The sequence below is a fragment of the Lynx canadensis genome, chromosome C1, assembly GCF_007474595.2.
Source record: "Lynx canadensis isolate LIC74 chromosome C1, mLynCan4.pri.v2, whole genome shotgun sequence".
NCBI lineage: Eukaryota > Metazoa > Chordata > Mammalia > Carnivora > Felidae > Lynx > Lynx canadensis.
This window is the reverse complement of record NC_044310.1, coordinates 110,698,951-110,723,947: the sequence shown is the minus strand read 5'-3', so window position 1 is coordinate 110,723,947 and position 24,997 is coordinate 110,698,951. Positions and strand designations below refer to the sequence as shown.

Sequence of the window (24,997 nt, the reverse complement as noted above, 5' to 3'; positions counted from 1 at the left end):
CACCCAATTTTAAATATAGGCAAAGGCCTTGAATAGACATTTTTCCAAAGAAGATATATGAGTGGCTAAAAAGCACACAGAAAGGTGCTCAGCATCATTAGTCATTTTTAAAACATGCAAGTCAAAGCCACAATAGGATACCACTTCACACCAACTAGAATACCCATAACCAAAATAATGGAAACTAACAAGTGTTGAGGATGCAAAGAAATTGAAATCATACAGTTGTTCATGGGAATGTAAAATTGTACAGCCATTGTGAAAAGGTTTGGCTGTTCCTCAAAACGTTAAATATAAGATTACCGTATGACCCAACAATTCCACTTCTTGGTATACAACCCAAAGAATTGAAAACAGGGTCTCAACTGGAGTCTTTGGTTTTTAATACTTTTAATTTTGGAATGATTTTAGAACTACAGAAAATTTGCCAAAGTGGCATAGATTCATATATCCCTTGCCCAGAGTCCTTGGTATTAACATCTGACATTACTGGTTATCATCACATTTGTCAAAATCAAAAAACCAACGCTGGCACATACGATTAACAAAACCATAGATTGTATTTAGATTTCAACTGTTTCTACACATGTCCTTTTTCTGTCCCAGCACCCCTTCCAGTACACCACATTGCATTTAATTGTCATGTCTCCTTAGTCTCCTCTGGTCTGTGACAGTTTCTTGAATTTCCCTTGTCTTTCATGATCTTGGCAGTTCTGAGGCATCCTGGTCAGGTGTTTGGTAGGATGTCCCTCAGTTTGGTTTGCCTGATGTCTTTCTCATGATTAGACTGGGGTTGAGGCTTTGGGCAAGAATACCACACAGTAAAGCACCCTTCTTATCACAGCCTAGGGACGACTTAATGCAAGTGATGCTAAACTTGGTCACTTCGTAGATGAGGAAAAATTAGTCTGCTGGGGCTGCTGTGATGAATAACACACACTGGGCAGCTTAACCAACAGGGATTTGTTTCCTCACAGTTCTGGATCCAAGGTCAATGTGGCCGCAGAATTCTCTCCCTGGCTTCTAGATGGCCACCTTCTCCCTCTGTCTTCACATGGTCTTTCTTTTGTGTATTTCTGTGACCTCACCTTTTCTTATAAGGACTTTGGTTAGTTTGGATTAGGACCACCCTAATGACCTCATTTCTCCGTAATTACCTCTTTTAAAGGCCATCTTTCCAAATACAGCACATTGTGAGGTATTGGGAGGATAGAGCTTCCACATGAAATCTGGGGGCACACCTTTCAGCCTATAACACTTGGAGCTAAGGTGGTATCTTCTAAGTCTCTCTAATGTTTAGTTACTATTTCTCGTTTTCCATTCTTTATTATTTGGAAGCAAATCACTAAGTCCAGCCCATAGGGGAGATGTGTGGAATTCTTTGATTAGAAACAAACAAACATGGGGCACCTGGGTGGCTCAGTCGGTTGAGCGTCTGACTTCGGCTCAGGTCGTGATCTCGTGGTCCGTGACTTCAAGCCCCGAGCTGGGCTCTGTGGTGACAGCTCGGAGCCTAGAGCCTGCTTCCGATTCTGTCTCCCTCTCTCTCTGCCCCTCCCCTGCTCATGCTCTGTCTCTCTGTCAAAAATAAATAAACATTAAAAAAAATTTTTTAAAAGAAACAAAGAGAAGATTACTTGGCAAGTTCTTTCCATTTGTCCTGTGCAAGGACTAAGGCATAGGGACTGTGTGAAGCCCCCTACACCCTAAAACCCAGGATGATTTACTGCAGAGCAGGGCCTTAGTAAACACCCACCAAGCAAGTGACTGAGTGACTGGGTCAGTAAGAGAGTTGCACAACAGGCCACCTCGAGATCCCGGCCTTCCTTTCGGCTCCAATAGTCTATTTGAAGACAGTTGATATTCTTGGGTCTTGGTTTAACAGCAAATGTAAAGCTGGAAAGATAATTATTTCAAGAGCAGATTCAAGAGAAATTTTAAGTTACTAGGGGTTGGTTATAATCTCTAGTTTTAGGGACTATGCAAAAAAAGTGTTATTTTTTCAAAACCAATCTAAAGCCACAGTGAATTTTCATGGACTGTTTCACATTTCCCCCCCCCCCCCAGGGTGCTGGGTAGCACACACGTGCCAGCAACAAGAGCAAATCCTGCCCTACCCTACCTGCACAATATGTTTCCAACTGGTCTTCAGTTCCCTCAGCCAGTAGGTGTGAGTGACAGCTCCTCAGTGTCTAGCCAGCTTCAGATACTGGAGCAGAAGGGATCGACACCATGGCTCCCTGCCCAGAAGAGGCAGCAGGTTCAACTGGATGTACAAGCTAACATTCCTAGAACAATTATAGTTAAGATGGTATGACTATTGGAAGCTCATTCATTACTCAAGTTTATGGGTTCTAATCCTGGCTCTGTCACTTTCTAGCTGTGTGACCTTGGACAAATTACTTAACCTCTCTGTGCTTCAACTTTCTCATCTACGAGTTGAGGATAATCATAGTATTTATCTTATAGAGTTGTTATGAGGATTAAATGTGTTTATGTGTAAATAATACTTCTTGGGAAATGATATAGGTGATAGTTATTATCTTTTTTAAAAATAATTATTTATTTGGGGGGAGCTCAAGCGAGGGAGGGGCCCAAAGAGGGGGACAGAGGATCCAAAGCAGGCTCCGTGCTGACAGGCTGACAGCAGTGAGCCCGATGTGGGGCTTGAACTCACGAACCATGAGATCATGACCTGAGCTGAAGTCAGACACTCAACCGACCGAGCCACCCAGGTACCCCCATTATCTTTATTAGGCCCTATGAAGATACAAAGAACCCTAACATTTGATTCTTGTCTTGAGAAACTTACAGTCCATCAGGAAGCCCTACTTTGAAAAAAATCCATGCTAAAAGGTAAGTCACGTGATCTGACTAACAAGTGCTGTAGACATTAGAGCCTAGAGTGAACTATAGTAGTCAGGGCCAACTTCCCGGAAGAATATTTGAGCTGGTGTTTAAAGGACAAAAGGCACATTTGGATGGGAGAGGGATCATGTTTTAATTATGGTAGCGTAACAACACATAACAAATGTCAGTGGCTTGACACAAAAAAATGTATTTCTTGCTCTTGTAAATGGGCAGTGGGATCAGTAGTGGGGTGGCGGTGGCACTCTGTTCCCAGCGGTCATTCAGGAACCCAGACTCCTTCCATATTGTGGCTTCACCATTCCTTAGGGCCTCAGAATCCACTGCTGGATGCTCTGCATGTTATCAGCAGAGGGAAGAGAGAGAGCACAGGATGTCACGGGGCCTGGAAGTGGAGCGCATTACTTACCTTCGTTCTGTGGCCACCCCTGTGAGCGAGGTTGGAAAGAGTATCCCAGATATGGGACCAGAGGGAAGAGAAACTAGTCTTTATACACACACAGTATTCCAGCCAGGGTTAAGAACTCTATCCTAACACTTCTCTTCTCAGAAATGAAACTCTTCACAATGCCCCGCTCCCCCTCAACCTCTTCCAAGAGATGGACAAGGTATCATTACTATCATCACAATCTGCATCATCAACATCATTACCCAGGTCCCTTGGTTTATTGCATTGCCACATAATCAAGTTTTGCCTTCTCCTCCAATTACCTTAACCTCCCCAGGGCAATCAAATTAGTCATCAGGATGCCATTCACCCTGCACATGGGGCAGAGGTCCCCAGAGGTTTGTGACCAGAGGCTCAGGTTTACGTACCAGGACCCAAGACTGAGATTTATCCCCCGGATTTCCTGCAGCTCTCCAGAAGGGAGAAAGTGACTCTTCTATTTTGTGCCCCTGCTTTGCCCCTTCTGCTGCTTGGACAAACCTCTGGGTGGATTCCTCACAGGGGTTGTGATAATAAAGCACGATCAGGGATGAGTCATTTTCTTCTGGACTGAGCTGGCAGGTGCCCCCCTGGTTCATGGGGACTTTGGATCCAAGTTCTGCCCAGTCCAGCAATGTCTATCTCATGGTCTCTGATCCAGGGAGGATGAAATACTTGGGCTTGCCAAAAAATAGTCATTTCCTTGGCATGTCCTCCGGGGGCACCAGTCCGATAGCCCCTTTTCTGCAGCCTCCATATCTTATTCTGAGCATATCTTTCTGCCATTCCAGGAGGCCAAGTGCGGGGTCACCCCTTCCAAGAGGACATCCCCTTCTGGCCCTTGATGTTCTCCTCTTTCAGTCTCAACTGCACCTGGACCTATGAGCTATACTTTGGTTCTCAGCTGGGAATGGTTTTGTCCCCAGGAGTCGTCTGGCAATATTTGGACACATTTTGATAGCACAGGGCGGGGGGCCCAGGGTTCCTGCTAAACATCTCACAGTGCATAGGACAGCTGTTCCCAACCTGCCAACAAAGAATGTCAATAGTGCCAAGATTGAGAAACCCTGAACTGCACAGATAAAGTGAGTCATGTGGTATACACTTCTGTACTGTGCATAATTGTGTTTCCAGGGAGGCATTTAAGCCCCACACATTCCCAGATATTCCTTGCCCTTGAACCTCAGAGACCACAGAAATGAAAGTCTCTTCTGATCCTGGGCCAGGGCAAGCAAGTTGAAGAAGCACCCCTCCTGAAAATTTCTAAAAGGAATATGTCTCCTCCATCCCTGGGGGTTGGGGGAGGAGGGAGTCCAGGTTTGTTTGAGGGTTGATGCACAATGAGTACTGGTCTTGGAGTCAGGTAGATCTCGATTCAAATCTTGCCCGTGACACTTCTAGCTGTGTGATGTACACAAGTTTCTTAACCTCTTTGGTTTTAACTTCCCGACTATGAAACGAGGATAGGCACCCTAACTTGTAGGGTTGTGATGAGGCTATGTGATGGCACCTGCATAGAGCCCAGCACCTAGGAAGCACTCCATAAGTGCTAGTTCCCTGAGACTGAGAATTCTAAAACATTCTAAAGAGCAACTCAGCCACAGAGACCTATGCGGCCAGCTGTGTTATTTTATAGAGTTAATGGGTAACTTGGCTGCTGTAGGCTAGAGGGGAAGATCAGGGCTACCAGGAAACAAGCAACTTCAGGTCGCTCCAGGATGTGCTGGTAGAGGTACAGTGAAATGCTCCTTATACTCTGTTTCGGTTGCTATGGCAATATTACAACGGGCTTGATCATTGGACAGAAACACAATGACGCATAAATGAGGCATTTGGGCTCAGCTCAAAAACGTATTTTTAGAAATTCACAAAATATCTGTGTCTTGGGGAGAATTGTGGCAGTCACATTAGGCTGCCTAAGAGCCAAGTCTGGTCACAGGTGTGACAAACAGGAAGAGCCTGCCCCGACTGCCATCAGCCCCTCTTCCTGATTTCCTGGGCTTGGGGTACCTCAGCAGTGGAAACTGTGAGCCCCGCCAGCTCACACAGCAGCCAGGCCAGGTCCCTGCAGTGACATACACATCCATTTTGCTGGGTGTGCATGCCCCTTGTTTCAATAAGTTCCCTTCTTTAGCCTTCCTGTAGCGCCATCATGCAAACAGGGCTGTGAGCACAGATTCGTTCATTGCAGCATTGTGGGTAATAGCAAAGCATTGGGTGCCTGCCGATGTCCATCCAGGGAGGATGATTACACAAATGATGGGACATTTATAGGAGGGACTTGAATGCTGTCCTTAAAGACAGGTGATTAAAGTTTGGTACAGCGTAGGAAAATGCTTATGATATCAATGTCAAATGTGAAAAACAAAGTGGGAAAGAAGTTTGTAGGTATCCGAAAGGTGTTTCTGTCAAATTCTGTTTAACACAGACTCTGGCTAGAGATATAAATTGCTTTCTTCGGCACAAATATTCTGTTCTGCTTTTTTCTTTCATGAGGGCAGAGGAAGAGGGCCATAGAGGACCCAGCCTGGTGCAGGGGGTCCCAGAGCAAGGAACTCACCATTTCTGGGAGCTGCAGTTCACCAATCCTGCGGGAGTGAAATGGTGTCTAACCCAGAGAGGCTACATGCCATGTGAGCCCCCACCCCACCCCCAAACCAAGTGTTGGCCCAGAAACTGGCTGAGACTTTAAGGGGGCAAGAGGCTAGCTGGTGCCAAGGTAGGACTCACAGGGAGTGGGTGGGGGGCGGCTGAAAGTCTCAGAGCACACGCTTCCTCCAAATGGCCCCTTGGTTGGTCATCCCCCAGCTCGTTCCCTACCTCTGGCATGGGCTACCTGGTTGTAAGAAAGAAACTCCTTCAAGCTGTTTCAGCAGCAGGAACGTTCAGCAGAGGAGAGCTGGGACTGCAAGGGGTCCCTGCGGGAAGCCCAGGAAGCCCTCGGGCAGTGGTGACCTCCGTCTGGGACCATCTCTGCAACCAGTCGACTTTACCCTTCTCTCTCCACCAACACTTGGTTCCTGTCTCCAAAAGAGGCCGAGGTCAGGGTTGCCACCTGCCGGGGCTCAGCTCTATCTGAAAGGTGAGAGGGGCTTCCCACACTTCGGCCTGCAGTTCCCAAGTGCCTCCCAAACCCTGGGCCTGGGAAGGAGCCTGCCTGGCTCTAGTGGGACCAACTGTGAGCACCATCCCAAGGTCTCTCTTCACCCAAGAGAAGGGCTGCAGCTGAATAGTCCCTCCTGTGGACTCCCCTTCCACCTGCCTTCAAAGTCCCCACACTCACACTTTCAGGGATTGCCTCCCCCTACAGCATGGCCTCTCCCAGTGCACACCGCTTGAAAGGTCTGTATTAGCCTCACTGCAGAACCCCCCCTTCCCTTGAGCCCCAGCTCAAGCCAGCTGCCCCTGCTTCCGGGGACCCCACTGAAAACCTAGTTGTGCTAATGGCCTTTAGCTCCGTTATAGGCTTCCTAGCCTCTCCTGTGTGTGTGCCCCAATTAGGACACGGGATGTTTGGAAGCAGAGGTCCTGCATGGGTGTCTTTGGAGTCCCTGTGATGCCCAGGAATATGCTGAACTCCCTTGATTGATCAGCTGATTGTCACCATGGGGTTGGCTGGTGGCCAGCAACAGGTGCATGGAGTGCGGGCTCTGATGACCTGCGGGGAGTCTTCGCTGAAGAGTCCAGGGTTAAAGATCAGGCTGCTGTGAGGCTCTGCTGGCTGGGGCTGCCATGTGGGAGGGGATGGGGCCCAGGACAAAGTCCTGTAATAAATTACGTGGGGCCAGACTGCTGGGCCATTTCCTCTTGGGTCCCTTCTGCGTCTTCCTCCTCTCCCTTACTTTCTGACACGCCCAGAGCCCTGGCACTGCCTCGTTTCCCTGCTCTTTCGGAGTGCCCAGGGTGGAGGGGAAGGGAGTCAGCGAGACCCCTGTCCTGAGAAGGTAGGGGAATATGGGGGCTTCTCTGCCAGCCGGCTGCACCGGTGGGGGGGGGAGAGCTATGTTCTGCCAGCTGGGAAGATGGGAGGAGGGAGTCACCCCTCGGGAGGAGGGTTGCGGGGGGGTGGGGGACTGGGGGGGCTGTGTTCTGCCAGCTGGGAGGATGGGAGGAGGGTCGCGGGGGCGGGTAGGAGGTGGGCTGGGAGGCACGACTTGGCGAAGCCCAGCAGGGTGCACTTGGAAACAAGGTGGGAAAGGCCTGAGAAGTAGAGAGCCAGAGATTCCTTTCAGGAGCCTAGAAACCAGGAACACCAGCCCAGAGATTTGTTCCATCAGGATGCAGGGCCGGCCTGGGGGCCGAGGAGGAGGAGGAGGAGCAGGAGAAGGAGGAGGAGGAGGGAAGCCGACTGGCCCTCTTCTGTAAGAAGGTGGACTCACTGGCAGGGGGGATGGCGGGGGCAGGAGGCGGCCAGCCGGCTACCCTAGCCGACAGCCTTCTCATAGCAGGAGGACTCACCGAGGAGGAACCATAGGGCGTAAGGGACTGCCTGGGCACCGATCATCTGGCACCTGGCAGACGTCAGCTGTGCCACATGTGCCATCGCACTGCGCCTTCACAGCACACTGGTGTTATTTCCTCCATTTTATGGACAAGGAGACTGAGGACCATGGAATGGGGCGCAGAGTCGAGACTGGACTCCAGGGCCCAGGCTCCTGTGACTCGCCTGTGTATCATCTTGGACAATTGCAGGCAGTTGTGTCAATCACCTCTGAAAGGCTTGGGCCCCTGGGGAGAGGCAGGACCCTGCCAGCCTGGCCCCAAAGCCTCCTGGGTGGGAGTGTTGGGTTGTTGGGGCCCCAGGGGGCTGGGGGAGGGTTTTTTCTCACTTGAGCTGCCAGCGAGCTGGGCATCCATCCCTATTTCACAGATGAGAAAATCTGAGATGCAGAGTAGGAGGGTCTGGCAGCCAGAGGAGTGGGGCCCCATCCTAAATCTTCTAAGTTGGGTATGTTTGTTCCCCACAGCCAGGCCTCCCCCTGAGTCCACACTCTGTAACTCTGGACTTGAATTTTGTTCTAACCCATAAAACCCCAAAACTCCATTGCAGATTTTAGTTCAAAGAAAACCAAAACTCTGCACGGGGCTGGCTCTCTGGGCCTGCAGCACGTGGCCCAAGGAAATTGTTTTGAACGACTCAGCTCAATAGCACTTCCTGCAGGAAGCCTTCCCCACCGCCCAGGACCTGCCAGGCACCCTGCTGACTGGCCCTCAGGTGCCTCTTCCCAGAGGACCCGTGTCCGTGTCTGGCTTGGGTCCTGGGGTATTCTCACTCAGGCATGGGGCGAGGCACAGCTCTGTGGGGAAGTGACGCAGCACGATGAACACTCCCAGTTACCCAGTTGCATCTATGTCACAGCACGCTTTTCACATCTTGCACCACATCTCTTGCTTCCATGGTGTCACTCAGTCCACATGACATGCTGCGGTGAGGAAGAGCAGGAATTGCAAGTTTTTCACAAAAGAGGGCGTTGAGATGAAGGAGGATAACATTCTTTGCCTTGGACCACTGAATATGAGTACCCGGAGGTGCACAGCCTGGATCTCCTCGGGGATCTGTCCCCTGCCCCCACCCAGGGCGTGGCAGAGGACAGGCACTGGGGAAGATACATTGAAGGAATGCGGTAGCTAGTAGCAAGCAAAGCTAGGAACGAAGTCTAGTTTTCTATCCAATGCCACTTGGGACTCCCTTGCCTACCTCCTCAATCAAACAGCATGCACTGTGTTCCTTCACTGCTGGGCTGGTGAGGTGAGACTGTGTGAAGGAAAAGTGACCCCACCAGGCATAGACCACACAGGCATCAAGAAGTCAGAGGAGGAGATGGCTGGGGCTGAGTCCAGGGTGAGAAGGAGAAAGAGTGACAGAGAAGGAGGCGAAGGGACACAGATGGGCTGTGTAGGAGAGGATGGCTTGATGTCAGTGCTGGAGAACTGGGATGTTCCAGGCCAAAGAAGTGGCATCACAAAGATCTGGTCTGGGCACAGCCAGTTCCTGCCAGGAGCTGAGTGTGGGAGGAGGGAAGCAGTAAATGCTCCTTCCCATGATGACAGAACTGCGCTGTCCAACACAGTAGCCACAAGCCACATGTGGCTACTGAGCACCTGAAGTGTGGTTGGTATGACTGAGGAATTGAATTTCTAATTTCAACTACAATGAATTTAAATGTACACAGTCACATGTGGCTAGTGGCTACCATATTGGACAGTACAGTCCTAGAGAGTGCAGCGTATCAGACCAAGGGGAGAGGTGAAGTAAAATAAACAAGGACTTCACAGCCAGACGAGCAGGGGTTCAAATCCTGACTCAGCCACCTACTAAGTGTGGGACCTGAAGCCCCAGTGTCTTCATCTGTCAAATGGAACCATGTCAGTTACCATGTAGCATTGTTGTGTAGGTCGAATTAATGAACTACTGTTGGAAAACTCTTAGCAGCATGCCTGAGTACAGTCTGAGCCCCTACTCTGTTCTGTGGGGAGGGTCAGAGTGCAGAGGGCAGGCAAAGGAACCACAGCACAGTGGAACAGTGTATGTTAGTCTGTAAATCTCTCAGTGATCACCTGCCTTATTCAAAAAGTAAACAAAAGAGAGTCACTTGAGGCAGCTTACAGAGATACCTAGAATGCAACAAAATCAAAAATAAAATAAAGGAGAAAACAAGAGGAAGAATAATTAAGGTAGGAAAGCACAATTCAACTCTCTTAGAGGAAGGCTAGTAAATGAAGTTCCAGTGTATTTGCTAGACATAGCCACCACGTTCATTGTGAGAGTCCTGGTGGGCAATGCAAAAACGAAAATGTAAGCAGTGCCGAGTTTAAACATGCCCTTGTTAAGAACAAGCTAGTCTCTGAGAAGAAGCCCGGTTTTCCTGATGGGATGTCATGAAGTGGATACCAAGCAAGGGAATACCATTGGCAAAAATAGTAAATTCAGGAGGGCTTCTCAAGGGCCCTCTCTTCCGAGGTCTCTCTGGGCAGGCTGGCACTCTGCCACAGCAAAGCTCTGAGAAAGTCTTCTCTGGACGAGTGAAAACCATGAGTTTCAATGCAGGCCAGGGTCTTCTGGAGCCAGAGAAGGTAGACATTAGCTAGAATGGCTGAGGACAGAGTCAGGGAGGCTGCAAGGAAACACTTAAGCCAGGTCTGAAGGAGTGGGCCAGAGATGAGGCCGTAGAGGCGGGCACTTGACCTGTACCTGCAGGGAGCCCTAGAGGCTTGTGTGTCAGGTGTGCAGGGAGGAGGGATAAACCTAGTGTAAGGCCCTGGGAGGGTCTAGGAGCCAGGTTCTGAGAAAGCAAGGTCTCTCAGCTGGACGTGAGCACACACAGCAAGGTTTTTGGCCGTAGTGGTGGCCAGGCCCTGTGCCCACTAGGGCAGGATGGGATGGAGGCCTATAGCTTCACACCCTCAACTCTGCCCTTATCTGGGCAAAAGAGAAGGGATCCCTGGTGAGGACCCAGGAGCATCATGTCTCTGGGCCGGGGGTACCTCTTGGGGACATATACCTCCTGAACTGCCAGTCACATGGTATTCACAGGAACGCCACCCCACTGATATCACCCCACACGCCAGACAATCCTGTGTGGTGGGACTCCTTTTCAATGGAGGGTGTGTCCCTCTGGGCCCTGGGCTTTGGAGAGGGGCTGAGCCATCCTGGCTGCATCAGGGCACACGGAGAGGCTCAGAGTCGGGGTTGACAGGCCCTGTCCCAGTGTGCACTGCCAAAGCAGCACTACTTTGAGCTCCCGCCTCGATGGTGCTGCTATCAGCCCCTCCCGGCCCTCCCCGTCACCGAGCTTGGTGACTGATGGAGAAGGGAGTAGGATTTCAGGCAGCCAGACAATGCCATAGACAGCAACGCAAAGAATAAAAGCAAAATAAATAATAAAAATATATGGATATAGAAACGCCAAACATAACAGAAAGGAGCAAAATGTGAAGGAAAATTCTTCCCCTACCTTCCTCCCTCTATCCCCCATGCCAATCCTCAGTTCCAGAAGAAACCACTGGTAACAGTTCAATATAATTACCTCTAAAAAGGATGTATCTCCATCTTTAGATATATGCATCTTCCATATGTTTAAACAAAAATAGCATGATACTATAAAAGATAGCTCACTTTTATTTCATACTCAAATATCAACACACATACTAGATCAAACCATCTGAAACTACCAATATTTGATTGTCTTGAGTGTCTGCAGTGGGATGGTCTAGTCAGAGTCCCTGTCACCTGCTGGACTGTGCTGCCTTCCACTGAGTGGTGGCCTCTTTCACCTACGCCAGCCCATTTTTGTTCCCGTTTGGAGTGACAGATTCCACATCAGACACCCTTGGCTCTGGAGGAGTTGGCTGGTTGCACAGGGTAACTTCCAAGCCTCTCAATCCCTCACCCAGATCCAGACACCCTTTCTGCATCCCTTCATTGCCAGCCCTCCAGGGTAGCGTCCCCACTCTGGACTAGCTTCCCATAGACCAGACAGTCCGTGTGTGTTTTGCTTCTCAGACCACAGTCTCCTGTTCGGTGCCCCATATACCACATGGCACACAGCCCCTCCTAGTCCCAGGAACATTTTGACTCTCTCCCCAACTCCACCTCCCCACTCACCTTTCAGCATTTCTTTACCTCTTCTCCCATACTCCACTTCAGTGATACTCAGAAGCCCATGATAGTGGTGTGGCTTTAGACATCCTACAGCTCTGAGGAGGGCTTTGGTAACCAGCAGCTCACCCTTCTCCTCTCAGGTGATGGTCACCCCCATTCTGGTGCCTTAGGTTCAGTACACCCTGGGGCCAGTGCAGGACACTGACCCTGGTGGGCTCAGCAGCACACTGACCTACTTCAGGGCTGGGCAAGGGGCCTGAGCTAAGAAGAAAGCATCTCACTAACAAGAAGTAGGAACTTGCAAATACTCTGAGGGCTTTCCCTCAGGGGCAACACCATACTTACTTTCCTGGGATGGGGGGGGCATGGCTGCTCCCATCTTCCTGGTGGCCATCCATCCATCTACCCACCCACCCACTCATTTATCCATCCATACATTCAGCAAGCATATTGTGAGCCCCTACTGGAATGAGTAGGGCATAGTTCTGTTCTTAAGATTCTTGCAAGTGTGGGAGAGACACACACAGTGACACATAAAAACAACAACAAGAGCTGAGGTAGAAAATTATAGCTGCAGCATATGAGGGTGTGTGTACCTGTGTGTGGGTACATACAGGCATGCACATGTGTTCCTTCCAAACTCCTATCAGATGAAGTACACAGACACCAAAGTGAGAGAGAATGCGGGGGGGCTCCTGGAACTGCATGAAATTTGGTGTGGCCTGTGGGAGGAGAGGTGAGATACAAGGCTGAAATCTAGACAGGTCATGATCCCGAAGGACCTGAATGCCATAAGGATATGACACACATGCTCCTGGCTATGGAGAGGTATGATATGGTCAGTTTTTTTGTATCTTTTAAAGATCACTTGGTTGGTAGAATGGAGAATAATTTTTGGAGAGGCCAGGAAGCAAGTCTACCTGGGAGGCTTCCTGTCTCTCAAGTGAAGGATGACAGGGGACTAAGAGATGGGCAGGAGGTGACACAGACTGTAGTTTTTCCTTTCTTTCAGTGTCTTTTATCTGGCTTTGGTATTAGGGTAATGCTGGCTCAGAATTAGGAAGTGTTAGGAAGTGTTTTCTGTGCTTCTGTTTCCTGGGAGATGTTGTAGAGAATTGGTACCATTTTTTCCTTAGATGTTTAGTGGAATTCATTGGTGAAACCATCTAGGCCTGATGCTTCTTTTTTGACAGGTTGTTAATTATTGATTCAATTTCTTTCATAGATATAGGCCTATTCAGATTGTCTATTTCTTCTTGTGTGAGTTTTTGACAGTTCTGTCTTTCAGGGAATTGGTCTATTTTATCTAAATTTACCAAATTTGTAGATATCTAGTTGTTTATAATATTCCTTTTTTATCCTTTTAATGTCAATGGGATCAGGTCAACTATCCTCCAGATGTCCCTCTTTCATTTCTGATATTATAAATTTGTGTCTTCTCTCTTTTTTTCTTGGTTAGCTTGGCTAGAGGTTTATCAGTTTTATTGGTGTTTTCAAAGAACAAGATTTTGGTTTCATTGATTTTCCCTATTGATTTCCTATTCTCAAATTTGGGATTTCTGCTCTAATTTTTATTGTTTCTTTTTTTTTTCTTCTTGCTTTAGGATTATATTGCTCTTTTTTATCTAGTTTCCTAGGGTGGAAACTCAGATTATTAGTTTTAGATCTTCCTTCTTTTTAATTTTTTTAAAGGTTTTGTTTTTAAGTAATCTCTACCCCCAATATGGGGCTTGAACTCACAACCCTGAGATCAAGAATCACATGCTCCACTGACTGAGCCAGTCAGGCACCCCTTAGAACTTTCTTATTTTTTAAAAAAATTTTTAAAAATGTTTTAATTTATTTTTGAGACAGAGAGAGACAGAGCATGAGCAGGGGAGGGGCAGAGAGAGAAGGAGACACAGAATCTGAAGCAGGCTCCAGGCTCTGAGCTGTCAGCACAGAGCCTGACGCGGGGTTCGAACTCACGGACTGTGAGATCATGACCTGAGCTGAAGTCGGACGCTTAACCAACTGAGCCACCCAAGCACCCACCTTCTTTTTAAATATAGTCTTTCAATGTTATATATTTCCCTCTAAGCATAGCTTTCACTACATCCCACAAATTTTGATAAGTTGTATTTTCATTTTCATTTAGTTGAAAACATTTAAAATATTTCTTAAGACTTCTTTGATTCATGTGTTAATTATAAGTGTGTTTCTTAATCTCCAAGTATTTTGGGATTTTTCTATTTTGATTTAATTTAATTCCATCATGGTCTGAGAGCAGACATTGTATGATTTCTATTCTTTTAAATTTGTTCAGGTATGTTAATGGCTCAGAATATGGTCTATCTTGGTGAATGTTCCACATGAACTTGAAAAACATGTATATTCTGCTGTTGTTGGCTGAAGTATTCTACCAATGTCAGTTACATTCAATTGATTGATGATGCTATTGAATTTGATGATGTCCTTACTGATTTTCTGCCTGCCAGATGTGTCAGTTGTTGATAGAGGAGTATTAAAGACTCCAACTATAATAGTGGACTCATCTTTTTCTCCTTGTAGTTCTACCTATTTTTGCCTCATGTATTTTTATGCCCTGCTTTTAGGTACATACATGTTAAGTAATGTCATGTCTTCTTTGAGAATTGGCCCTCCTGGGCCAATTTATTGTTGTTTCTTTGTTTGTTTGTTTGTTTGTTTGTTCATCTATTTTTGAGAGAGAGAGAGAAAGTGCACAAATGAGCTAGGGGCTGAGAGAGAGAGAGGAAGAGAGAGAAGTGGCTCTTCCAAAGTGGGGCTCACGCTCACCCAAAATGGGGATTGTGTTCATGAACTGTGAGATCATGACCTGAGCCAAAGTCAAATACTTAACTGACTGAGCTACCCAGGCACCTCTGTTGTTTATAATTATGTAATGCCCTATTTATTCCTCATAATTCTCCTTGCCCTGGAGTCTGCTCTGTCTGAAATAACCAAAGCTACTCCAGCTTTCTTTTGATTAGTGTTAGCATGGTATATCTTTCTTTATCTCTTTATTTTTAATCTGTCTTTATTTTTAAAGTGGGTTTCTTGTAGACAACATATAGCTGGGAACCTCAAGTTTTAATAGATGAAATCTTCAAATGAAAGCGATCATTTAAAGATGGGGATAATAGGATGACTCAAACATTTAAAAAAATTTTTTTATGTTTATTTATTTTAGAGAGAGAGAGACAGAGCACGAGCTGGGTCAGGGCAGAGAGAGAAGGAGACAGAATCTAAAACAGGCTCCAGGCTCTGAGCTGTCAGCATAGAGCCCAACGTGGGGCTCAAACCCACAAACCATGATGAGATCATGACCTGAGCCGAAGTCGAACACTCAACTGACTGAGCCACCCAGGCACCCCATGATTCAAACGTTTTATTCACAATTGCTAATAGCATTCACTGGGATAAAGAATGCATGGAAAAGAGCAGATGTGGAAACAGAGGAGATGAGTTGCTGTGGTCATGCTGAGTTTAATGTGTCCATAACCTATCTGCTGGACATATCCAGAAAATGGGGCTTTGGTAGACCTGGAGTTCAAGAGAAAGGTGGGGATTGGAGACATTGATTTTGGACTTGGAAGTGCTTTAATCCTGGCAGTGACCCTGGAAGAGGGTGGGAATGCACAAGGGGGATGTGCAAGCTGAAAGAGAATAGAATGGGGGTCACCAGATCAGGGAGAATTCTTTGGTTTCAATGACTTAGCTCAAATAATCAAAGTACAAAAAGTCAGAGACAGAATTTCTGTCCTTTGTCTCCTTCCAACTCCCAACTTTACTCTCCCAAGCCAGCTGTTTTCGGGACATTAGGACAGTAACCTCTGGCAATTTTGGAATCACACTCAAATCTTCTTGGCTGGAAAGAAAACCAACCCCCAGTTCCAATTAGAACATCTCAGGGAAAGCCTGTGGTTGGCCCTTGCTTGAGTCATAGTCTGGTTCTGGGTACCATGATTTATGTCATTGACAGTCCTTATCCGGAACACAGTTTGGACAAAGGAAGGAGAATTTCCCTGAAAAGAACAGAGGAAGGCACTTCAAGCAGACCAAAATAATCAGCATCTCCCTCAGACAGGAAGAGGTCAAAGTGAAGGGAAAGGCCCTAGGAGGAGATTGGGGGCCATATTCTTATGGCATTCAGGTCCTTCAGGATCATGACCTGCCTGGATTTCAGCCTTGTATCTCACCTCTCCTCCCACAGGGTACAGCAAATTTCATGCAGTTCCAGAGGTTGATTTACCCTTTGGTGTCTGTGTACTTCATCTGATATGAGTTTGGAAGGAACACATGTGCATGCCTATACCCCTGGAAGGCAGCCAGGAGCTGGGGGCAGGTTTGAAAGGAGGTAGACCAGGGTTGGATTCCCAGCTGTGCTGCTAACTTACTGGGTCACCTGCCCTTTGTGGGATCCCATTTAACAAATGGGGGAACACCTGTGTTTTGGGGTGCTATGAGATTTATATAAAGTATGTCATGTGTCTTTAGCTATGCTGCCTTGCTTACCTCAGCACTCCCTATAGTGTGTGGTGGTGAATGGCTTTCACAGGTGTCCCAAGCAGATAAAATTTGTGCTTCTGGATGACGGGGACTGTGTCTTAAGTACGTTCGGAACCACCCAGACTCCCCATGTCGAACCCAGTACTGAGTGCAAAACAGATGTTCAATAAAGATGAGATAGGATAGAAGAAACTGAGAAAGCATCTTCTCACACTTGGGTGGGACGGTGACTTATTCGTCCATTTATTCGAGAATCATTTCTTGAGCCAGGCCCCATGCAGGGCATTCGAGGATGTGCTGAGGTGCACATGTGGCCCCTGCTCTCCAGGGGCTCCAAGGCAGGGCCATGAGGACTGATGATCTGCTTTTTCTCTGCTCACAGGTCGGGGGAGTTGCCACCCAAGATGTCGGCCTTCAGGCTGGTAAGAATTGCATCTATTGCATCCAGGGATTATCTGGGAATTACAATCAGCGAGAGGCAAGGAGAGCCCCCAAGGAAAACGTCAGAGACAAGGGAGTAGGAAGAACAAGACAGATTATATTACCTAAAGAAAACGAGTCTGGCCAACCTCTGGGCCTGAGCAGGTGGCCACACTTGGCGCAGTAATCCCTTCTATTTAAGGCTTAAATGCCTTGACAAAGGGATTTCTCTTTTGTTGTCTCATTGCAACCATTGCAAGAAGCTCACTCAGAGTGGATGGGAATCAAATACTGGGCCCAATCTCAACTTTGGGCTCTTCGCCATCTTCCCTCAGCTTAATAAACATTTAAGTGCCTGCTGTGTCCCAGTGGCCAAGAGATGGCTCCAGGTGGAAAGGAAGCAAATGCTGAGACACTGTCCTGCCCTGGAGTGGGGGGTGGGGGGCACAGGCCTCCAGGCAGCTGGGGTGGTGCAAGCATGATGAGAGAAGGTTGGAGGCTGGAGGAGCTCAGAGGAGAGTCCCAAACCAGCTTGGGCATTCTTCCCTGCCCTCCACTCCACCCCACCCCTGAATTCCAACCCAAACCCAGGAAGGCTGGATAGAGAGAAGTCCTTTTTGATAAGAAAATGCCCCAGATATTCTTTTTCTGCATGCAAAGCCACACAGTGGCCATTGTCTCCTCCTGGCTGCTGGATCCACACTGCTGAGAGGAGACAGCATCACCCCACAACCAAGGGCTCCTGCAACCAAGCCCTCCAACTATCTGAGTCACAGAAGGGTGGCTAGGGTTGTCTTTTCCAGAATAGAGACAGGCTGTTCTAGGCTGGAAAGAGAACACACGTGGTTTCAAAATTCAGGCTGCAGGGGCTTTTGGTATCTAAATCACTTTAGAACTTGGCACCATTTTGGAGCATGAGGAGCATGAGTTGTAAGGCAAAGCCAGGTTTATTTCACAAAGGAATATACCCATAGGCTGCATTAGTCCCAGGGGGCCCACTGGGAACATGACTAACTTCAAGCAGAGTTTAAAAAGCTACCTTTTGGGGGCATATTATGCTCAACTGCAATGGTACACCTGCTCTGTCTTCTAAGATTGCAAGTTCCTTGGGAAGACAGTGATGGCCTGATTCACCAATGGTTCCTTTAATGGGTCCTAGTGACTCCTGAATAAAGGGAAGAACCACACTGTGCTTATTCCTGACATACCATCCAGTGGTTCTACTCCATGCCCGGCACCACTCAGGCTCCTGACCCACATTGTATTCCATCTTCACAACAGCCCTGGAAAGCTGCCCCATTCAATAGGTGAGGAAACTGATGTCAGTGAGGTTAAGTGACTTGCCCAAGGCCATCTCACTCATGGAAGGTAGAGAAGGAATGAGAACCCAGTCTGTCTGACTCCAAAGGGGCTAACCATTAGGCCGCTCTGCAAAACTGTGCCACAGCAAAATGCCATAACACATACCACAGACTGAGCAGCTTGAACAACAGAAATTTATTCTCTCACAGTTTTGGAGACTAGAAGTCCAATATCAAGGTGTCAGCAGGGTTTGTGTCTGGTGACACCTCTCTTTCTGGCTTGCAGATAGCCACCTTCTCACATGGCTTTCCTTCTTGTCACACAGAGAGAGAGAGTTCTCTGGTGTCTCTTCCTCTTATAAGGACACCAATCCCACCAGGTTAGGGCTCTACCTCTTTGACCTCATTTAACCTTAATTACTTTTTTTTATTTTAATTTTTTAATGTTTATTTTATTTTTGAGATAGAGACAGAGCATGAGTGAGGGAGGGGCAGAGAGAGAGGGAGACACAGAGTCCAAAGCAGGCTTCAGGCTCTGAGCTGTCAGAACAGAGCCTGATGCGGGGCTTGAACTCGTCAACTGCAAGATCATGACCTGAGCTGAAGTTGAACGCTCAACCGACTGAGCCACCTAGGAGACCCCCTTAATTACTTAAAAAAAAGATGTTTATTTATTTTTGAGAGAGAGAGAGAGAGAGAGAGAGAACACGTGCATGAGCAGGGGAAGGGCAGCTCTGCACTAACAGCAGAGGGCCCAACATGAGGCTCAAACTCACAAGCTGTGAGATCATGACCCAAGCTGAAGTCGGATGCTTAACTGACTGAGCCACCCAGGTGCCCCAACCTTGATTACCATTTTAAAGGCTGTATCTCCAAATACAGTTACACTGGGGGATAAAGCTTTGACATATGAATTTAGTCTACAACAGGCTTTAATGTTTACTTTAACCTATATTGTTGAGAAAACTCAAACATGTTGAATAACTACATTATGGAAAAAAGTATCTTTTTGAAAACAATTAGCAGTGGACCCCGCCCCCCCAGGCTAATAAAAATCTTTAAACAAATTTTTTAATGTTTATTTATTTTTGAGAGGCAGGGGGATCCGAAGCAGGCTCTGTGCTGACAGCAGAGAGCCTGATGACAGGCTTGAACTCATGAACCATGAGATCATGACCTGAGCCAAAGTCAGATGCTTAACCGACTGAGCCACCCAGGCACCCTGTAAACTCTTTTGATATAATTAAAATAGGACTCGAGTTGAGAGAAATTTGATTTTTGCACTTTAGAAGTATACCCCAGGCTGGGAGTGAGGTGGGGGTTTCTCCAGCAGCAGCTGAGGGGTCCTTCCTCAAAGAATATGGCTAACTCGCTGCTCTGCCAGTTGCTTGCTGTATGACCTTGGCCAGGCTTTCCATTCTCTAGACCTTAGTTTTACCACTAGTCAGATGAACATGGGGCTGTCTGAGACTTCTCAGGACATCAGGGGCAGTGCCCTTTCTGACCCAGTGGTCCTGCCCAGGAGTGGGGAGACACAGCTACAGCTTGTGAGGTGCAAAGACCACACACGAACTAGCCACCTGTTACCCTAGTCAGCTGATACCCACTCCTCCAGTCTTCCTCCAACCTCTTTCAACCTCCTCCTCCTGATTTCTCTGGCCACCTCTTAGAGACAGACCGGCATGGTTCAAATCCCAACACTACCACTTACATCTTCGTGGTTAAATAGGAATAACGATACCGTTGTCACAGGATTACATAGGGTCATTGGAAGTCACACATAATCCCAAACTTTGATAACAACATTAGGACCACTAGATGTTCTGAATGTGTACAGTGGGTGACAGTGGTCTAGACTAAGGAAACAGCACATGCAAAGGCCCAAAGGGATCTAGGTCATGGTGCATCTGGGAAAGTACTGGGAGCAGGTGGTAAGTGCCAGGGCTGAATCTGCTCTGTCCATTGTGGTGGTCATGAACCCCAGGTGCTACAAATATGTCTGTGTTGAATCGGGATGTGCTGTAAGTCTAAAGCACATGCCAGATCCAAGGACTCAGTACAAAGAATGTAAAATATCTCATTAACAATTTTTACATTTCTTACCTGTTTAAATGATAATATTTTGAATATATTGGGTTAAATATATTAACAACATTCTGGTGCAGCCACTCTGGAAAACAGTACAGAGTTTCCTTAAAAAGTCAAAAATAGAACTACTCTATGACCCAGCAATTGCACTACTAGGTATTTACCCAAAGGATACAAAAATATAGATTTGAAGGGATACATGCACCCTGGTGTTTATAGCAGCATTATCAAAAATAGCCAAACTATGGAAATAGCCCAAATGTCTACCCACCGAAGGATAAATAAAAAGTGGTGTATATATACAATGGAATATTAATCAGCCATCAAAAAGAATGAAATCTTTCCATTTGCAATGATGTGGATGGAGCTAGAGTGCATCATACTAAGCGAAGTAAGTCAGAGAAAAACAAATACCATATGATTTCACTCACGTGGAATTTAAAACAGATGAGCATAGGGGAAGGGAAAAAAAGAGAGAGAGAGAGGAAAGCAAACCGTAAGAGACTCAACCATAGAGAACAAATTGAGGGTTGATGGAGGGAAGTGGGTGGCAGGATGGGCCAGATAGGTGCTGGGCACTTGTGATGAGTGCCAGGTGTTGTATGTAAGTGATGAATCACTACATTCTATACCTGGAACCAATTTTACCATATATGTTAACTAACTTGAATTCAAATAAAAACTGAAAATAAAAAAATAACAGCATTCATAACATTAATTTCACCTGTTTTTCTTTACATTTTAAAGGTGGCCGCTAGAAAATTTTCATTTTTTTTTTTTTAGAACATTTTCAATTACACATGCGGTTTGAGCTGTATTTCTATTGGACAGTGCTGGCCTTGACCACACACTAAGGATTTACAAATTGTGCATTGTATACAGCCTCCCTTTCTGGCAGCTGAGGGGATAGGATGAGTGCACTGGGCTGTATCACTTGCCCCACCCCTGAGCTGGACGGGATGGTGCTCACCAAGAACCCCATGAATTGGGGAGGGGTGAGTCCTCAAACAAAAGTTGAAGTCTTTTAAAGAAGGTGATTAGGCCTTGCATTGCTCATGTATTGTTCAACCATTAGATTGTCCCTGATTTTGGCTTTGGGGATCCCATCACAAGGATGCACATACAAGGTAGCTGACTTAAGGATGAACATGTAAATAGATCTTTCTCTTTGCCGTCATCACCAGCTTCTTCACCCCCTACCCTATGGGCAAGTGAGGAAACTGAGATCCTGGTGCTGGCACACATTCTGAGCCACCCCAAGGCCCTGGGCAGAGCACGGTTTTCAGTCACATTAATGAAACCCCATCTTCCTTCCAAATGAGGACTATGAATGTTTACATATCTGTGTGCAGAGGAGCTGGGAACTATTCAATGCAGAAGACTGGTTGGAATTATTTTGAAATTTAAAGCACCTCTCTTAGATCGGCCCAGTCTCCAGTCCACAAAGTCATAAACGTTTGTTTGTTGACAAATCAATCATACCTTATCTTCAACCATACTTCATCAGATAGGGAGGGGATACAATGCCCAGGCACTGTGAGACATTCCTGAGAAAAACAAGGTCTTTGGCACCAGCAGTAACCATGCCATCTGTCCCTGCAGAGGGGACAGGCTTCTGTGGGTCTACTGATGGGCCTGCACTGGAGCTTAGACCAGGCCTGCTGCTGGAGCTCCCTTGATGACTCATCTGAGCCTTCATCTATCTGACTATATGCAGGCATAGACCATCTCTAGGTCCACCTCTTCTACTTTGGAAAGAGAAAGACGTGGCAGGTGGGCACAAGGTATCAGGGCACAGTGCCGTTTCAGTGAGGAGGCCAAAAGAGGCCACCTTTCTTGGGAGACATTAGTATGAAGGACCAGGTCTCCAGGGAGTGGGTTGTTCATGGCTTCTGGCCTTTGCAGTAGTTTCTGTCTCATGCTGGGGCACTCCCACATTCTCTCCAGCAAGAGCTCTTCCCGCACCCAGCTGTCATGTATTTCCTATCACGCAGAGCAAGGAGGACTCCCAGGACTCCTCACATCTCCCTGCTTTCTTCAACTCCTCCTCCATTTCATGAGTCTCCATAGACACTCTTACTTTCTTCATGGCTGAGAGATGCTATTTCTCTTCTCCATTCTTTTCCTGATTCGGCAGCTCTTGCAGTCTTTTCCTGCTGATGGAGGTCATGAAGAAGCTCTATTTTCTGTGCTGTGGCTCCTCATTTATTTCCTAGTAGAGCTTTGGCCAAATGGAGGGAACAAAACTCATGTTCTTTGATTTCTTCTTCCAGCCCATGTGGGGCTCATGCCTCCGCAGTCTGGATTGGACATGGTGCCTCTCTTGTTCATCTCTGGTTAAGGTCAAATTTACTGTGAGATGCCCATCATCTGCCTTTGACTTTCAATCTTGCTTTGATGATCTGCCAGCGGCTTCAGCTGCATGCTACAATTTCATCCTCTTTGTAAGAAAGCTTCTCCGGGATCTCTGAGGTGTCTGGTATGATCTGATTCGTTCACTGGGCCCAGTATGTTGTCAAACTGGTTTTCTGTATCCTGCAGCAACTGTTCCTTGCAGTTCTTTTTTTTTTTAATTTTTTTTTAATGTTTATTTATTAGTTTTGAGACAGAGAGAGACAGAGCATGAACAGGGGAGGGTCAGAGAGAGAGGGAGACACAGAATCGGAAGCAGGCTCCAGGCTCTGAACTGTCAGCACAGAGCCTGACGTGGGGCTTGAACTCATGGACCGTGAGATCATGACCTGAGCCGAAGTTGGACGCTTAACCGACTGAGCCACTCAGGCGCCCCTGCAGTTCTTTTTTAATTTGGCTTCCATTTTTATAAAATTGTACAGACATACCATTTAAAGAATCAGTTTCCCACTGCCTCTTCCCCCAGAGGTGACCACTGTCAAGCCTGCTATTGATTCTTGGGTATTTCCCTCTGTGTCTGGAAAGAACAGGCTCACAGTGCTACTGGAGTTTTTGGGTTCAGGCATCATCGATGACTGACTTCCTGCCATGTAAGAAAGGCCCTAGCTCCATGAGCCTACCCCCCTCTGGGCACTCACAAGTATGCTACTCATGTCTCTGTCCTCCCCAAATTGTTAAACCTAGCTTTGATCAGATCTGCATATTGAGTTTACTTATTTTATCTAAGTAAATGCTACCCTGAAGTGAGCCAGCGTACTCTAAGCACCGTGCTTTCCTTTGCTAGACTTTGTAATTGTCTTTTCCCCACCTGCTAAGGTTTCTGTGTATTTATCATGCCTTTAACACCCCCACTTTCTCCCAGACATGTCAGTCTTCTCTCAAAATGTTCTGACTAATCAGGAAGTCAACCAGTTTCATCCTCAGAGGGAAATCTCTCCCAGAGTTGCTGACTTGTGATATCTAGACTATGTCTTGTATTTCTGAGGCACACATCTTGACATCATCTTGGGAGCTCCTTCACAGCCAGTCTGAATATGCCTTTTGTCTCTCCTTTGTACTGACTCCCTACTCCTGGACCTGAGGTCTTTCTCTTGGATTACTCCCTTTTTTTGATCTAGCACATCCTGCAATAGATTTCTGAGAAGGGGTAACAACTTGCATATCTAAAATACATTTATTCACATGTGTCAGCTGGGCATGGGATTCTGTACTGGACAGAATTTTCCCTGAGAATTGTGAAGATGTTTATTCCATGTTGTCTTCTGGCTTCCAGCATTACTGTTGAGAAATCTGATACCATTCTCATTTTTTTTAGCATAATGCAACACAATTGTTAATTTAATTTTTAATATTAAATTAAATTAATTTTCATTTATTTATTTATTTTATTTTTTTAATTTACATCCAAATTAGTTACCATATAGTGCAACAATGACTTCAGGAGTAGGTTCCTTAATGTCCCTTACCCATTTAGCTCATCCACCCTCCCACAACCTCTCCAGTAACCCTCTGTTCTCCATATTTAAGAGTCTCTTATGTTTTGTCCCCCTCCCTCTTTTTATATTATTTTTGCCTCCCTTCCCTTGTGTACATCTGTTCTGTGTCTTAAAGTCCTCATATGAGTGAAGTCATATGATATTTGTCTTTCTCTGACCAAATAATTCTGCTTAGCATAATATCTTCTAGTTCCATCCACATATTTACAAATGGCAAGATTTCATTCTTTTTTGATTGCAGAGTAATACTCCATTGTACATATATACCACATCTTCTTTATCCATTCATCCATTGATGGACATTTGGGCTCTTTCCATACTTTGGCTATTGTAGATAATGCTGCTATAAACATTGGGGTGCACGTGTCCCTTTGAAACAGCATACCTGTATCCCTTGGATAAATACCTAGCAGTGCAATTGGTGGGTCATAGGGTAGTTCTATTTTTAATTTTTTGAGGAACCTCCATACTGTTGTCCAGCATGGCTGCACCAGCTTGCATTCCCACCAGCAGTACAAAAGAGATCCTCTTTCTCCCTATCCTTGCCAACATCTGTTGTTGCCTGGCTTGTTAACGTTAGCCATTCTGATGGGTGTGAGGTGGTATCTCATTGTGGTTTTGATTTGTATTTCCCTGATGATAAGTAATGTTGAGCATTTTTTCATGTGTCAGTTGGCCATCTGCATGTCTTCTTGGAGAAGTGTCTATTCATGTCTTTTGCCCATTTCGTCATTGCATTATTTGTTTTTTGGGTGTTGAGTTGGATAAATTCTTTATAGATTTTGGATACTAACCTTTTATCTGATATGTCATTTGCAAATATCTTCTCCCATTCTGTCAGTTGCCTTTTAGTTTTTCTGATTGTTTCCTTTGC

General features: G+C 46.5%; 1 protein-coding gene across 1 annotated transcript in view; it reads left to right on the top strand.

The window, feature by feature from the left end:
* The first annotated feature begins 7,155 nt into the window (after nt 1-7,155).
* MYO7B (myosin VIIB) overlaps nt 7,156-24,997 on the top strand; it is an 85,541-nt gene continuing 67,699 nt past the window's right edge. Inside the window, exons 1-2 of the mRNA XM_030327448.1 lie at nt 7,156-7,239; nt 16,789-16,828. Coding sequence (XP_030183308.1) covers nt 16,811-16,828 — 18 coding nt within the window. The 5' untranslated portion in view covers nt 7,156-7,239; nt 16,789-16,810. The remainder of the gene's footprint in view (nt 7,240-16,788; nt 16,829-24,997) is intronic.